Source organism: Notechis scutatus, chromosome 6, assembly GCF_049901735.1.
Source record: "Notechis scutatus isolate UNSWTSFEM ecotype Mainland chromosome 6, rNotScu1.2, whole genome shotgun sequence".
NCBI classification, from domain to species: domain Eukaryota; kingdom Metazoa; phylum Chordata; class Lepidosauria; order Squamata; family Elapidae; genus Notechis; species Notechis scutatus.
The window spans coordinates 83812276-83826669 of NC_142014.1; the positions used below are offsets into that span (position 1 = coordinate 83812276).

At 56.3% G+C, this 14394-nt stretch overlaps 1 protein-coding gene across 1 annotated transcript in view; it reads left to right on the forward strand.

Moving 5' to 3' along the window:
• Positions 1-12920, forward strand: part of PPP6R2 (protein phosphatase 6 regulatory subunit 2) — a 42340-nt gene extending 29420 nt beyond the window's left edge. Inside the window, 6 exon segments of the mRNA XM_087969045.1 lie at positions 196-362; positions 1853-2015; positions 2818-2900; positions 3609-3819; positions 10832-10960; positions 11681-12920. Of these exon segments, the coding sequence (XP_087825171.1) occupies positions 196-362; positions 1853-2015; positions 2818-2900; positions 3609-3819; positions 10832-10960; positions 11681-11732 (805 nt within the window). The 3' untranslated portion in view covers positions 11733-12920.
• The last annotated feature ends 1474 nt before the right edge of the window (positions 12921-14394 follow it).

Sequence of the window (14394 nt, forward strand, 5' to 3'; positions counted from 1 at the left end):
TGTGCATTTCGGTTTTTCTTGCTAAATGTAGAATCTTACCTTTTTCCCCACTGAACCTCATTTTTTTAGATAGTGCCCAATGTTCCAGCCTGTCAAGATCCTTCTGCATTTTGAGCCTCCCCGTAGGTGCAGTTCCACTGAGGGCTAATCACTTGTGCAGTTCCTTATTGCCCTTCTGTTTCTGGGTCACTTTAGCTTTGGAGGACTTCATTCTGTGGAAGGTTCAGGCAAAGGTAGCCTAGAAAATGGGGAACATGGTGGCGGCATCGACTCTGGGGAAGAAGAGGCTGAGAAGGGGACAGCTGTCCATGCTGAGGACCCCTGGGAGGCAGACAACCAGGCCGCGGATCCCTCCTCTGAAGGTAATGAGATTTGGGAGAATATAGCCAGATCTCCGGGGCGTTGGCTACCCATTCAGAAGGGCTGCACCCCGCACCTCCTTCCTGTGGCTGTACAAGCTTCTTATTTCTCAGGGCTGCCAGGTTGAAGGCTGGAGGGTGGGACCCCAGAACTATCCGCTCCCCCACCTGTCTTAATTCGATGCCTCTGAATTGGCCAAGCGTGGCCTTCTGCTTTCTGTTCCCGGATGGGAGGACCCTGGTGCAGGGACTCAGCCCCGTGTGGGGTTTGAGTGCACGGGGCCACCCCAGGCCCTCGACGGAGACGCCGGCCCCTTGCAGGGCAAGACGGGAGCCGTGGCCTCCGGAGGGCGTGTCTGCGCTCGCCTTGCCCGTTCACGGAAGCTGCTTCCGCCCCAATCAGAGGGCCCGGAGAGCTGATCCCTAGCAGTTGGTGCCCCTGGACTGTTGGGGTTGTCCAGCTTCCTTCACAGGCTGTACAGAAAACTGGGGATCTGTTTCTGCCAGCTGGAAGCCTGGATTTGGGCTTAACTGTGAGGCACTTTCTAAGAAAGAGCGAAGGTGGCAAGAGCTATCAAAACAAGCACGTAGCTTTCAAGATCCCAAAGGAGCTCTCTCCAAAAGGCAACTGGACTTTCTCTGGGTTTTTTTTCCATGAAAATGTTTCGCTTCTCACCCAAGAAGAACTGAAGAAGCTTCTTGGATGATAAGCGAAACGTCTCCCAGGAAAAGAACCAAGAACGTCCAGCTGCTCAGCCGTGCCCTTTGAGATGACCACCCTCCCAGCGGTGCGCAAGTACGAACGGTTTTCAAGGCATTCGTTATTGGAAGGACCCTGAAGTGCAAGGCCCCTCCGCTGGCCTCCTCAAGCCACCTGGCTTCTCCCCCCCACCCCCCTCCCCGACTCCCCCCCCCCACTTTGCCCGTCCCTGCTTCACAGTCACCCAGAGGGGGCTGCTGACCTCCTCTGAGCGGAGCAGCAAAGCCCTTGGCCAGAGCCGCGGGAGCCAGGCAGAGGGCACCTCCTGGCCAGAGAGCGTGTGCCAAGGGACGGGCTCCGGCGGGCCCAGAGAGCGCAGGCGGCGCAGAACAGGGAAGGGTGAAGAGCGAGGCAAGGCCTCTGGAGAGGACACTCGCTGGCTGGCTTCCCACATTCCAGGTTGGGGGAGGGGGAGAGGTCTGGGTTTGAGCGTTGGAAAAAGGGGTGTTTGAAGCTGGCCAGAGGGAAATGCCCTGGGGGCAGGTGTTGGGGGGAGTGGGGTGCCTCCTCCCACCCCAGCAATGGCCGAGGAGAAAAGCCCAGGAGGGCCGTGTGGGGAGCCCCGTGAACCTCCCCGTCTTCTTCCTTGCCGCACCGAGGGCCGCTGGGTCTGTGGGATGGAGGCGCCTTTGTCCTGCAGCTGAGCAGGTGGGGGCCCTTTCTGGCAACTGAGCTCCCTGGGCTGCCCGCTGCGGCCCCTGCCTAGCAGCCCCGTGGCCCTTTTGCCTTGCAGGGCCTGGGTGGAGGACGGCCGCTGAGCCCGTGAAGTCCAAGCCTCCAGCCTCTTGGGTGGCCACAGACATCGGGTCCAGCGTGTGGGATTCCGTAATGCCTGGCCCGAAGGCTCCCGAAGAGCGAGGCTGGGCCCAGTTCCCGGACTTCCAACCCTTCTGCTGGTAAGGGGACAGGGGGAGGCCCCGAAGGCTCAGGGCCTGCCGGGCACAGAGGTTCGCTCCCTGGAAGGGTTTCGGGGGTGCTCCGGAAGTGAGCAGAGAGGACAGGGAGGGACAGGGCCGTCGTATTCTGAAACGCTGGGCGACTCTGGGTGTTAGCTGAGAAATGGCACCTTCAGGGCCCGTCCTGGCAGGGACCCGATGTGTGGGGGGAGGAGAGGAGAGTTCTGGAAGCATCTAGAAAGGCGGTTCCTGACCTCCTCTGGATCATCTCGGGGCAAACCTTCGGGTCGCTCTTCTTGAGAAAGCAGCCGAAGGATTACGAAGCATCCCAGGCCATCGGGGCAGCTGCTGGTTCAATGGAAGAGTGAGCCAAGGTGTCCGCCTGTCCCCCCCCGCATTAAGAAACGCCTCCTTTCCAGCCCTTTCGTGCCTTTCCCTTTCCCGGCCGGCCCGTGGCTTTCTCTCCCCTTCACCCCCTCCCCCGCCACCCCCTTGCTACCCGTGGGCGCTCCTTTTCTCTCTGGATGGGGCAGTTGAGGGCAACGGGGGCGGGGAGAGGAGGGGGCTGAAGATGCGGGACCCGTTCCCCTTAGAGACCTCCGGCTGAGGGCCAAGGCAGCCGCCTTCCCGTTGAATGACTGCCCTGATTTTGTCTCTCACTTGGGACAAAGGACTGGGGGAGGGGGAGGAATTTACTTTCCCGGAGCTGCCGCGGGGTTGTGGCCCAGGGGGCCGTGCGCAGGGCCAGGAACACTCCGCCCGAGCGAGCGAGCGAGCGAGAGACTTGGCCTTTCCCTTCCAGCTCCGAAGCAGCTCCCAGGTGTAGCTCCCCGGTGGAGAACGACTCTTTGGAGGGAAGCCCCAGGCAGAGCCAGGAGGAGAACGGTAAGAGGCTGCTGTCCCCTCCTTTCCTCCCCCAGCAAGGAGGGAAGGGAACTTCTGCGGGCCTTTTGGGGTGTCGGGGTGGAGAGGAGTCAGGCTCACCCTGTGCCTGTGCCAGGCGAGATGCTCTGGGATTCTCTCTTTCCGATGGGAAAGGCCATATGCCTCCCAGGGAGTTCTGCTGGAAAGACCCCTCCCTCCCTCCCCCTCCCTTCCCACCACCAGCTTTGCCTGCCAGCCTGCCTGCCTGCCCTTCTCCCCTGGCCCTGTTGCCTGTTGCAGGAGGCAAGGGACCTACCTGAGCTATAATAGGCCTTTGCCTTCTTCACCAGCTCAGGAATTTGAGATATATTTTGGACCACTGGTGTAGATTTAGTCAAGTTGAGGCAGAAATTTAGACCTCTGCCAGTATCCCCCTGGAAAGAAAATGGCTTGGAAAGAAGGCAAAGGCATTGGAGGGGACGCTTAGCCCCAGTTCTCTGTCGTTGGGCACCGGGCTTGCCTCAGTCCCACCGAGGCGGCTCCCTTACGGCTGCCCTGTCTCAGGTGCTCAAGCGCTCCAGGTTCTTCGGAGGTTTCGAATTTTGTCAGCTGGCAAAGGGGTCTCCCTCGTTTTAAGGCAGTGCACACAAGAGCCGAGCCTGGGCACGTGCAGCCTGGTGCGGGAGGAAGCCTTGCGTGATGGGGCATTGCCCGCTTCTCCTTGTACAGTCAGCGCTGCCGCCTCCCCTTGCTCCTGGAATGTCTGCGTGGCACGGAAGGCACCCTTGGTGGCCTCAGACAGCAGCTCCTCTGGCGGCTCAGACAGCGAGGAAGAGGAAGAGGCGGCCAGCGTGGTCACAGAAACCCTCAGGCCAGGTTCAGGCCAGGAAACCGCCCCGCTGACTGTGGACGCTAAGAAAGAAAAGGCCCTCTTCATCAGGTGCGGACGTGGTCAGCAAGGGACCGGGGGCGAGGGCCGAAAGACGCCCTCCAGACACCCAGGCAGTGGCACAGAGGAGCCGGGGAAGGCGGGGTAGGGGGAGAAAGCCCTCCAAAGCCGGAGAATGGAAGGGGGGGCATCGGTGGGACTCCCCCGGCGCCAGGAGCTCCCTTGCAGGCAAAGCCTCGTTAGGGGCCAGTTGAATGAACGATGTCGCCCTTAAAAGTCTTGTGACCCTTGAAGGACTTGGAAACTTACCGTATTTTTCAGACTATAAGACGCATCGGACCATAAGACACACCTAGGTTTAGAGAAGGAAAACAAGGGGAAAAATAGCATTCTGCCGGTCAAAAACAGGGCCATATTCACTCTATAAGATGCACAGACATTTCCACCCACTTTTTTTGACGGGGGGGGGGAAGTGTGTCTTATAGTCTGAAAAATACGGTAATTTCTTCCCTTTGCACTTCATAAAGGAAATGCCTACACAAAGGCAACAAGTCAAATAAGCAAGAAGAGTCCCTTAATCTCCAACTTTGCCCCCAATGTCCAGGTTACTTTCTCCCAGGAACAGCTTTTAACTGTAGAAAATTCAGTTCAAAACAAGGCACATACAGACTGTAACTAAAAATCCAAGCAAACAAAGCTGCAGTAATTAACTTGACAGGGCAGGAGAAAGACTTTCAGACTTGTGTGGGAACACTCACACAGTTGGGAAGACACCAGGACCACAGATAAGCCATGACGAGACCAGATAAATTTACAATTTGCTCCCAACAACTTGCTGCGTATAGCTTCCCTTTTTAAACACTACGTTCCCAGCTGCAGCTAATGAAGGGAATCAAGACCCTTTCCTCCCCCGTAAGCCATGCAACTCATGTTGCTCCCTTCTCCATTCCTCCCTGCATGCCCTAGGATGAAGAGAGGGTGGGCCTGGTCTTCCTCTGAATTCCCTCTCCCTTGCTCTACCTCTCCCTTGCTCTACCTCTCCCCTGCTCTGCCCAGCCGGACTGTGCCCTTCCCCAGTTTCTTCCAGCCAACGGAGCCATTCTCCCGCTCCCTGTCAGCTACTTGGCCTCCCCCTCCGAATTAGATTCCAACAGGGGCATGACACAACTTGAACAGCAGCAGCAGAAGCTGCTAATCCTCGGATCAGGTCCAGAGTGGAGGTGGAACCCTCCCACAAGAGTCTAACCACCTTTTCATCCTTCCTCTGCACCTGAAGCTTTGCCATGGCAGCCCCAAACTCTTCCTGGAAGGGGTGGGTTTCTCAGATGTGGATGTGAGGGGCATCCCTGAAGAACAGTTTTATTAAGAGGCCTTTAAAGGGAAGAAGCAACCAGGCCACGGATTTTAGGGTGGGAGTGGGGAGAGGCTAGTAAATGGCTTTGCTTCTCATGGGCCCTAAAAGACGAATGGGCTTCCGTGTAGAACTAGTTGACGTTCTGAGTTTCCTTGGCCAAAACAGACCCGGCCCTGCTTCGGTGCCCTTGATCAAGAGCAGTTGGAGGCAGCCTCCAGGCCAGCCATTAAGTGGGCGGGTAACATCACCCAGCAAGGAGCTGGAGATCTCCAAATTGCCTTCCTGGAAGGAAAGTGACCAAGGGGAGAAACAAGCGCGAGCTAAGGAGGAATTCCCTGACAGTGAGAACAACCAGCCAGCGGGACAGATTTTGAAGTTGTGGGTGCTCCAGCACTGCAAGTTTTTAAGAAGCTATTGGACAACCATTGGTGTGAAATGGCATGGGGTCTCCTGCCCCTGAGCAGGCGGCTGGACTAGGAGACCACCGAGGTCCCCTCCGACTCTTGTTATTCTGTTCTGTTCCTTAGCTGGAGGTGAAAGCCAGAGAAGCTTTGCCTCTCTCTCTTCTGCAGATGGTTCCCAGGAGGAAACGTGGCCCTTCATGGCCCGTTTCACCCCCTGAATTTCATTAGGGTTGTGGCTGGGAACAGGCCGGTGTCGCCCCAGGCCCACCAAGCTGGAGGAATTGAAAAGACGGTGCCAGGTGGTTCATGAATAGAAAGGGGATTAGTGCTGTGGATAGCTGGCAGAGGTGCAGATGGCTGGGGAGAGCGAGGACTCTGATGAGGGGTCAGGACCATCAGAGAGTGCACTGCTGCCTTCAGAGATTGTGGGGGGCTGGCAGCAGTGATGAGAAGGTTCCCAAGGAGCCTGTGCCAAGTGCACGTGCATGAAGGGTTGCTTGCAGGAAAGAACAATTACAGCAGCACAGGCGACTCGGGAGTAAGGCTGCAAGGTAATGGCCCTCAAGAGAAGAAAAGCCAGGTTTGAAAAAGCGTTCTTTGCAGAAGGCAAAGAAGCTCTGAAGCTCAGCTTGTGGACATTTGAGTTCGTGTTTGGAGAATCTTATAAATTAGTTCTTATCTCTGGGTTTTTGGCAGCATTGACTTGGCAAGGCTCTTTCTTGTTAGAGTTAATTAGTGGAAAGCAGCCTTTTATCTGCAAAGGAACAGAATTCGTTATTAAACCTTAAAAGGTGGGGGCTGCTGCCTTTGTCTGTGTTTGCTCTTTGGGAACCCGGTTGGGTCAGAACAATTGCGGGCTGTTCTGGGTGAATATAGGAAGTGCACAGGCCCGTTGAGGAGTATTAATGTAGGATGAGCGTTTCTTCTCCGTTGAGGCTCATAACGCCCCAAGTACCAGGTTGAGGGGAAGAGGGCTGGGTCACCGTTTATTTTTCTTAATAAACACGTGGTGCTGAAGGAGGCAGGTGCGGAGCTGGGGTGCTCAGCTTTTCCCCTCCTGGGGCTTTTGGCCTGCTGGGTGTGGGTGCAGCAACTGCACAGGGTTCCAACCCTCCCCTTGACAATTGTACCCTCCTTTAAGGGCCAAACTTTGCAGTGGTGGTTGAAATCCTCAAGCAGAATTCAGAGGAGTCCAATTTTTGGGGCTGACGTTAGACTGGAGTTGCTGGCTCTGGCTTTCAGGGCCCGGTGCTCTTACGACTTGGCAGACGGAGCAGCCTGTGAGCACGCAGGATGCGCCCAGGTTGAGCCGGGCTGGGCTTGACGCGTCCACGTTGCCCGTGGGCTGCAGCCCATGGGTGGAATTGGCCCCCCTTGTTAGGGATATACACCCTAGCAGAACGTGCAACGGTAGTCAGTCAGGCAGGCAGATATGTGAGATTAACGTTGTTGTAGCTTACACTCAGTAAAACAGATACACAGTGCTAGTTAAATAGTTTATTCCAGTAAGATTGTTATAGCATAGTCAAACAGTCCATATATCATACACTTAGTTCAGTCCGTCCGGGGATTATCCATTAGCAAAGTCCAGTGTCGAAAAAGAGGTCAGTAAACTTACAAATAATCAGTCCAGTAATATATCTCTTTTTGCAATAGAGATATGAAGAAAATCAAACCTCTTTTCTTCGTTCAGCAATAGCAGGGAAAACACACAGTTATCACCATCAATCCATCATTGTCAGCAATCCAGTAAAAGCCAGCAAACAGTGAGCTCTCTTGCTCCCTCTTATGGTGATTTTACAACCGCACCCAAAATACATGGTCTGCATTTAAAGTGACACACACAATCATAGTCTATATATATTATTTTACCCAAACTAAGTTAGGTAACCATGTTATTCCTAACACCCCTGCTTGAACCAGGCCAGGTCTTCTGTGTGCCTCCCCTCACACAGGCAGCTGTTGGCCCACAGAGTTAAGGATGGGGAATTGACCTGTCTCCGCCCATCGTTTGCTCTATGACAGATCTTACCTGGGAAAACGAGAACAGACTTAAACTTCCCAATAGGAGGGTCTGATCTGAATGCTTTTTCCCCTGGGAAGGTGGAGCCTCCTCCAGCAAGTCCCCCCCCCTCCCCCGATTCCCTTCAGGTAGGAGGAAGTCGGATGTTTCAGTTTTGTCGGTTTGCTTTGCAGAGCCCGTGTGCTCCCCCTCCTCCTCTTAGGGTGACCCCAACAGGGTGGCTCTTGGCTGCTGCTTCCCTTCTTTTTCCTTTCTTTTTTCCCTCCCTGCCCCCGGCATCAAGCGAACGACGGCACGCCGTTATCCAGGGATATGTTGGTGTCTCCCCCACCCCCTCCTGGAGACGTTGGCCAGAGCTGTGCCTATAAAGTCACTGGCCACCTAAGTCAGGTGCCCAGGATGGAGGCTGCTTCTCTGGCTCCCCCCAACGGAATTGAGCTTCGGGGGGGGGGTGGAGGCAGGGAGGTCTGCCTTCCTGAGCTGAACCCGAAGGCCCCCGTCCCAGGAGCCAGTCAGTTCAGCAGGCGAGGATGCCCAGTCAATGTCTGGCTGCGAGGTGGAGCCGGAGGAGACCGGCGGCTGTTCTCTCCTGATGGCCCTTCTGAGAATTCGTTTCCCACCAGCCTTTTGGGAAGTTCTGGAGGTCTCAAGGCATCCGAACTGCCGGTCCCCATGGATGGGCCTCCAGGTAGCCGGGATGTTCCCGAGGGCCACGACACCCACCTTGTGCCGCCTCTTCCTCAGAACCTCCAGCAATGTCCTGGGGGGGCAGAATCCCCCACCGGCTGTCCTTTCTCCCACCTTCTGATGGGCTTATTTCAGTAGCCGACCCTGCACGCTGTAGTGACGCTGGGCAAACGGTCTCAGCCCTTCCCTCCTAGGCGCCTCTGCTGGGAGCAGGATGGACATACGGCCTCTCCTGGGGGGGGAGAGAGAGAGACGTGCCAATGCCATCCGGCAGCAGAGCTGAAGGGGCTGCGGGGCCCCTCCCAGGGCCTTCCTCCTCCCTGCCTCAGGTCCCACAGGAACGTCTACTCAAGCTCAGCCTCTCTGGGCCGAAGGGACTCGGCGGGTGGGCCAGCTGAGAAAGAGGCTGCCACTCACGGGCGGACGCTACTCTTAACGGCACTGGGTTCTCGGTCAACGGCGCGATGGCCGCCAGAAGGCAGCGGTGGCTGAAGAATGGCGCCATAGACTGCAAACCCTCCAAGAGGGTTCGGCCCCAGCATGTGTTCAGAGGGGGCAAGTTTTGGCGGAGCTTCTCCTGAACCGCTCCGTGTAGGGCCAGGGGAGCGGAAGATTAGGCTGGGCCTGGCTTTCCTCCGCGAGCCTACCGAGACCTTCCCTGTGGGGAGCCCCCAGAAGCAGCTTCCCGGCAGGGGGGAGGCTGATCAGGGCAGGCTTTGCCTGTCCAGGGATGTATTGATCGCCCCGCAAGGTCCTACAAGCGGCTTGGCCTGGCCGCAGTGCCAGGTTCCTGCCAGGCTTTCTTCATTCCGTCCACTGGCCTCCCGAGTGACCAAAGGCCAAAAAAGCCACCGCCAGCAGGGCTCTGGCCGGACGTGAGAGGTGAGGGACCCTTCCGGGCTCATGTTCCACCTTCTTCAGGGTTTCAAAGAGGTCCGTGAAACGGTGCCTGGTCCTAAGTCAGAAGGGAGGAGGGCACGACCCCGGGTGGGTGGGTGGGGTCTGAGGTCCATTCCAGGACGCTTCCAGGAAACAGCCCCCCCACCCCCGGCCCCTGGGGTTAAGTGCTCCAGAGACGCTCCCAAGGTTGGCAGACCAGGACTCTCCCCGTGGAGCGTTCTTCCCTCCCGTCGATTCTCATGCTGTCCGTGAAGGTGACGGTGCTTACGGGAATCCACCTTGGATCCTAGAGAATCTGCCTGCACACACACACACACACACCCCTCTCTCTCTCTCTCTGTTTGTAGTTACGTTTTCATCAGGCTTTTCCCCACCAGGCCACTTCCTTGTTGAAATGGGCCTTCCTGCGTGCAAACTTCTTCCAACCCGGCCTGTGTGTGCTCTGGATGGCCTGGAGATCTACGCCGTGCCCTTCTTTCTCCCTGAAGCTTTCAAAGCCGGCCTGGAGTTGGAATCCCTTTAACTTTGTTGTCACTTTAAATGGACACTAATCGGAACCCAGTGAAGTGAAACCACGTTGCCTTCAACTCTCCAAAGTTCCCTTTCCTGGACAGCCTAGGATCTCATGGTCACGTCTCCTCCCTCCCCCCAGCCCCAGGGCGCTGGGCTTCCCCTTTCCTTGCATGCAGGGAGGCCTGGCCTTGCCTGCCGCTTTCAGGTGGAGGGCGCCCCTGCCCCAGCTGTAGGCCCTGCCTCCGACCCCCACCCCACCCCTGCGCTTAGAGTAACGCCTAGGGAGTCGCCTTGGCCTTCCTGCTTTAAGAGGAGGCCCAGGGCTCCCCCTACAAGCTCTGCACTCGGTTGGAGACACAGACACAGTGTTTACACGCTTGTGATGAGGTCCTTCCTTGCTCTGCAAAACCCTTCGCTGTTCCTAGTGTTTCCCCTCCTTTCTGGGCCATCTTCTCCTTGGCTCCCTCACCAAATCCACTTTAAAGTCCCATGAACCAGCTTTGCAAAGAACCGCTCTCTCACGCGCATTAGGAGCCACTCCTGGTATAGAGGCACCCCAGGGGTTCCATGCTTCCCCCCCTCTCCCCCCCCCCTCTAGTCACCGCTTCGTTTCTGCTCTTCTTCCTCCCTGAGCCTCTTCAGTGGGGAGGCAGGCAGGAAGGGGCAGCTGTGCCTCAGGGCCTCCTGGCCCTTGTGGGCACCAAGGCCCTTCCTTCCTTCCTTCCTTCCTTCCTTCCTTCCTTCCTTCCTTCCTTCCTTCCTTCCTTCCTTCCTTCCTTCCTTCCTTCCTTCCTTCCCTGCAGGTGGGTGGTGGCTCCCTTCCCCTTTTCCTCCTGGATCAGTCTCGGGGGTGGGGGGTCCCCTTCCCTTCCTCCTGGGCTGCTGATCCGGCTGTGTTGGCTCTTCTCTCCTGCCCTGTCCTTCCCCTGCCCTGTCCCGGCCTTCAGGTGCTCACAGTGGCCAGACTCCCACGGCTGATTCTGGGGTGCTGAGAAGCAGGAGGTGGGGGCGGGGGTGTGTGTGTGTCCTTGTTCCTCTGCCATTGGCCCTTAGGCAGCCGGGAGAGTTTGCAGGGGCCCCTGGCATCCCCTCCCCCGCTTCCCCAGCCCGGGCTCTTTCTCCAGTGGGGGTCATGCGGGGCAAGAGTTGGCCCTTTAACCGGCTTTGGTTCTTCTCACGCAGCAGTAACAACTCTCTGACGGTCGACAAGCTGGCGAGTCCTCCGACAAGGGAAGCCACCCCGGCACTGGGCATTCCTCCAAGCTCAGCTGCAGCGGCTGCCACACCGGAGGAGGCCAAGAGGGACCACAGGTGAGGGCGGGAGCAGGCACCGGCTAAAGCCAGGTACTGGGCTGCTGGCGGGCTGTCGCCGAGGATGGACGTGCGCCTGAGTGGGGCTGCTCTTTCAGGTGTGGGTAGGGCAGGGCCAGGAGTAAGAGGAAGGGAGTGGAGCTCAGGGCCCAGGCGGGTGATGGCCAGCCAGGTGAGTTCCAGGCAGGGCCCTGCCCTCCTTGTCCCCCAGCCAGGATTGCGTAGTGCACAGAGGGTGGTCAGCGCCTGTGTAGCTTCTGTGTCATGGTGGTGTTTCACCGCACAGGACAAAGTCCTGGTTTTGCCTCTGGTGAAAGAGTAGCGGCTCTGCAGGAGGAGAGGCCAAAGGACCGCTCGCTCCGGAGGGAGGAACCGGGGAGGCCTCGTCTGGGCTCGGAAGGACCAAGCCTGGACTGCGGAGGCCGTGAGGGGAGATTCGGTGGCTGCCCTTGCCCAGCCATCCGGCCACCTGGGCTTCCTTTGGGAATGGGGGGGGGGTGGCTGGGGGCGATGCCAGTCCCCTAGGGCAGCCCCATCCTGGTTCCGGCCAGCTGGCTTCATCCAGGCTCTTAGGAGTGGCGCTTGTACCCCAACCCACCCTTCCGTCCGTTCAGGAGGCACCCAGAAGGTGGGAAACGCAGCTGCCAGGGCGACTTGGACCGATGGGGAGAGGCCCCCTCGGCCTTTCTAACTTCTCCGCCCCCCCCCATTTCTCCGCAGGAACGAGGAGCCCCACCCGGGAACCGAGGCCCCGCTGAAAGGTCCCGCTTGATGAGGGGCGGCCCGGAAAGTGCCTGACTACAGCTGGGCTGCCCACATCTCCCTTGTCATCCAGGCTGCCTTCAGAGAGGACAGAGAGTAGAGAGCAGGCCCCCCTCTTCAGCCCGCATCCCCCCCGTGGCTCAAGGGCAGCGTGAGCTCCTCTCCTCTCCCCCTCCAGCTCCTTCCAGCCATGACTGGCCGGCCCGGTGCCCATGCTTGGCTTGGCTCTTGGGGGTGGGGGGAAGGGCGGGCCTTGTCTGCTCTCCTGGACTGGCCCAGGGACGTTGGGACGAAGAAGGTGGCGTTGGAACTTCCCCGCCAGCTTTTCATCAAGCAATAACGCCTCATCCAAAAGGAGGTTGGGGCAGGGGAGCAACGGGCAGCTGGTGCCCTGAAGGACGGGATCTCTTGTGACTCTTGGGAGGGAGGGAGGGAGGTAGGGACGGAAGTCAGCCAGCATCAGCCCTGGGAACCAAGGTGACCTTGCAAGGAACGAGGTCCTGGAGCGATTCTGGGGTGGGGGGTGGGGGTCTCTGGAGACCCTCCCCTTTCACGTAGATGATTGGTTTTCCTTTGGTTCATTTAATTTTGAAAAAATTTTAATAGAAGCAAGAACTGCAACACTTTGCACTTTGGACCTCATGCCAACCTTGAACATTGGAAGAGACCTTTGAGGAAGCCATGCCAGTATGGCCTGGCAATGCCCGAGGAGCGTGAGCCATGCCCTAGACACGAGATGTGGACCCCAGGGCAGCTGGGGCAGGGGCAGGCTCTCCCCCCCCCCCAGCATAAGAACGGCAGGGGGCTGAGCTGCTACAGAATCAAGACTGTGATTTGGGGCCCTGAGCCGTCGTCGGATGGAATTGGCTCCTTGGTGCCCCTCCTGGTGTTTCCCAATGGCTTTGTGCAGCCACCTGCTCCTTGCCAAACCTCAGTGGGACTTGATCCTCAGCACTGGCATGGCTGGGGGGGGGGGCAAAATCAGATACTTTGGAATGAAAAACTGGAGCTTTTCTGGAGCGGGTGAAGAAAGGGAGCTTAAATCTGTCCCGGTTACAGTCCACCCCCACCACCCCCAAGATAACAATGCTCTGTTTTTAGGGAAAAAAACTCTCAATGTCTGTTGTCCCGTGTTTTTTGCAGATTAAAGGGTTGGTCAGAGGCCTTTGAGGAACAAGGCCAGCCCACTTTTCTCCCACTCTGTGAGCTGTGTGGTTTGTGGTCAGGGAATTGGTGGATGGAAGCCACGTCCTGGGTGTGTCATTTAATGAGCTGAAAATTGTTTTTTGGATTTTTTTTCCAGTGAAGGGATGTGGCTCTACACCTTCAAATCTGTTATTTTTGCAATTGCACAACATTTAGCTTGGAATGGTAAATCCACATCTGATCATATAACCCTCAAAAGTACTTTGTAACCCAAGTACTGTTTATTTTCTCAAAATTACATTTGTGCTACAAAAGTTAAAGATTTTTTTCTGCATTAATCTTATCTAGCTAAGCAAAAAAGTCATCCATACAACCATAAACTTAGAGAAAGCAATTATCTGAGTTACAAAAATGTTTAACCCAGCTTCTTCAAGCCTTGTTTTGATTAATTCTTCAACATCAGCCACCAACTTGCTTGCTTGTCTTGGCCTTTGATATAATCCTCCCGTATCTCCTGTGTCTGCCCTCTGCTCGCTGCCTCTGTGACCTGTTTCACCCATCTCTCCATTCATTGGGCGTGACAAGGCCAATGAGCTTCTTTATTTCCGCTGTACGTTTGCACATCAAAGGTGGCTCAGACCAGTCGGCCAGCTCCAGCAGAGAGGCTGCTCTGGCATTGATTAAAGGCATTTTTCTTGCACGTACAGAAAAATCTCCCAGCACGTCATCGTCTGCACCCTTCAAGTCAATGGTCTTTTGCACACCAACTCTCCTCACTTGAATGTCACCTGAACACAAGAGTGTGTGGATTATCATTTCACTGAAAGTGTACCATACTGAGCGCTGAATGGTTGGCAAAACAGCATCTACAGCCTCCTTTTAAAGTCTGACTTGCTGCAGCTGGAACAACATATGACACGGGCCTTCAATCCAGGAGTGTTTTACTTCTTACTTGAACCAGCAAAGGTAGTACACACCAACAATGTATTCCACTATCTGTCATGATCCCGACTAATGAACCCAAGCAAATCAAAACTGAGGCTGAGGTCTTCCTCTAAGAACTTCTTTATTGGGTACATGATCAAACAGAAAACCAACTCTAAATGTTTCCTGCGGTTTCAGTGTAATTACCGTATATACTCGAGTATAAGTCGACCCGAATATAAGCCGAGGCACCTAATTTTACACAAAAAACTGGGAAAACTTATTGACTCGAGTATAAGCCGAGGGTGGGAAATGCAGCAGCTACTGGTAAATTTCAAAAATAAAAATAATTAATTTGGGAAACGATCTCACTATCATGAAAGGTTTAATTGATTCACTAACCCAAAAGAAGAAGATGATGATGACAGCGGGAGGCAGGAGTCACTCTCTTCCCCTCCCTCGGAGGCCCCCTGAGTCAGGAGTCACTACCGCCGGCGTGGCCCCAGTCCCGCCACCTCGGGAAGGGAAAGGCAAAGCGCTTTTTGCCTTTCCCTTCCCGGCTGAACTGTTGGGAGTCGCTGCCACCGGAGGCCGCGACTCCA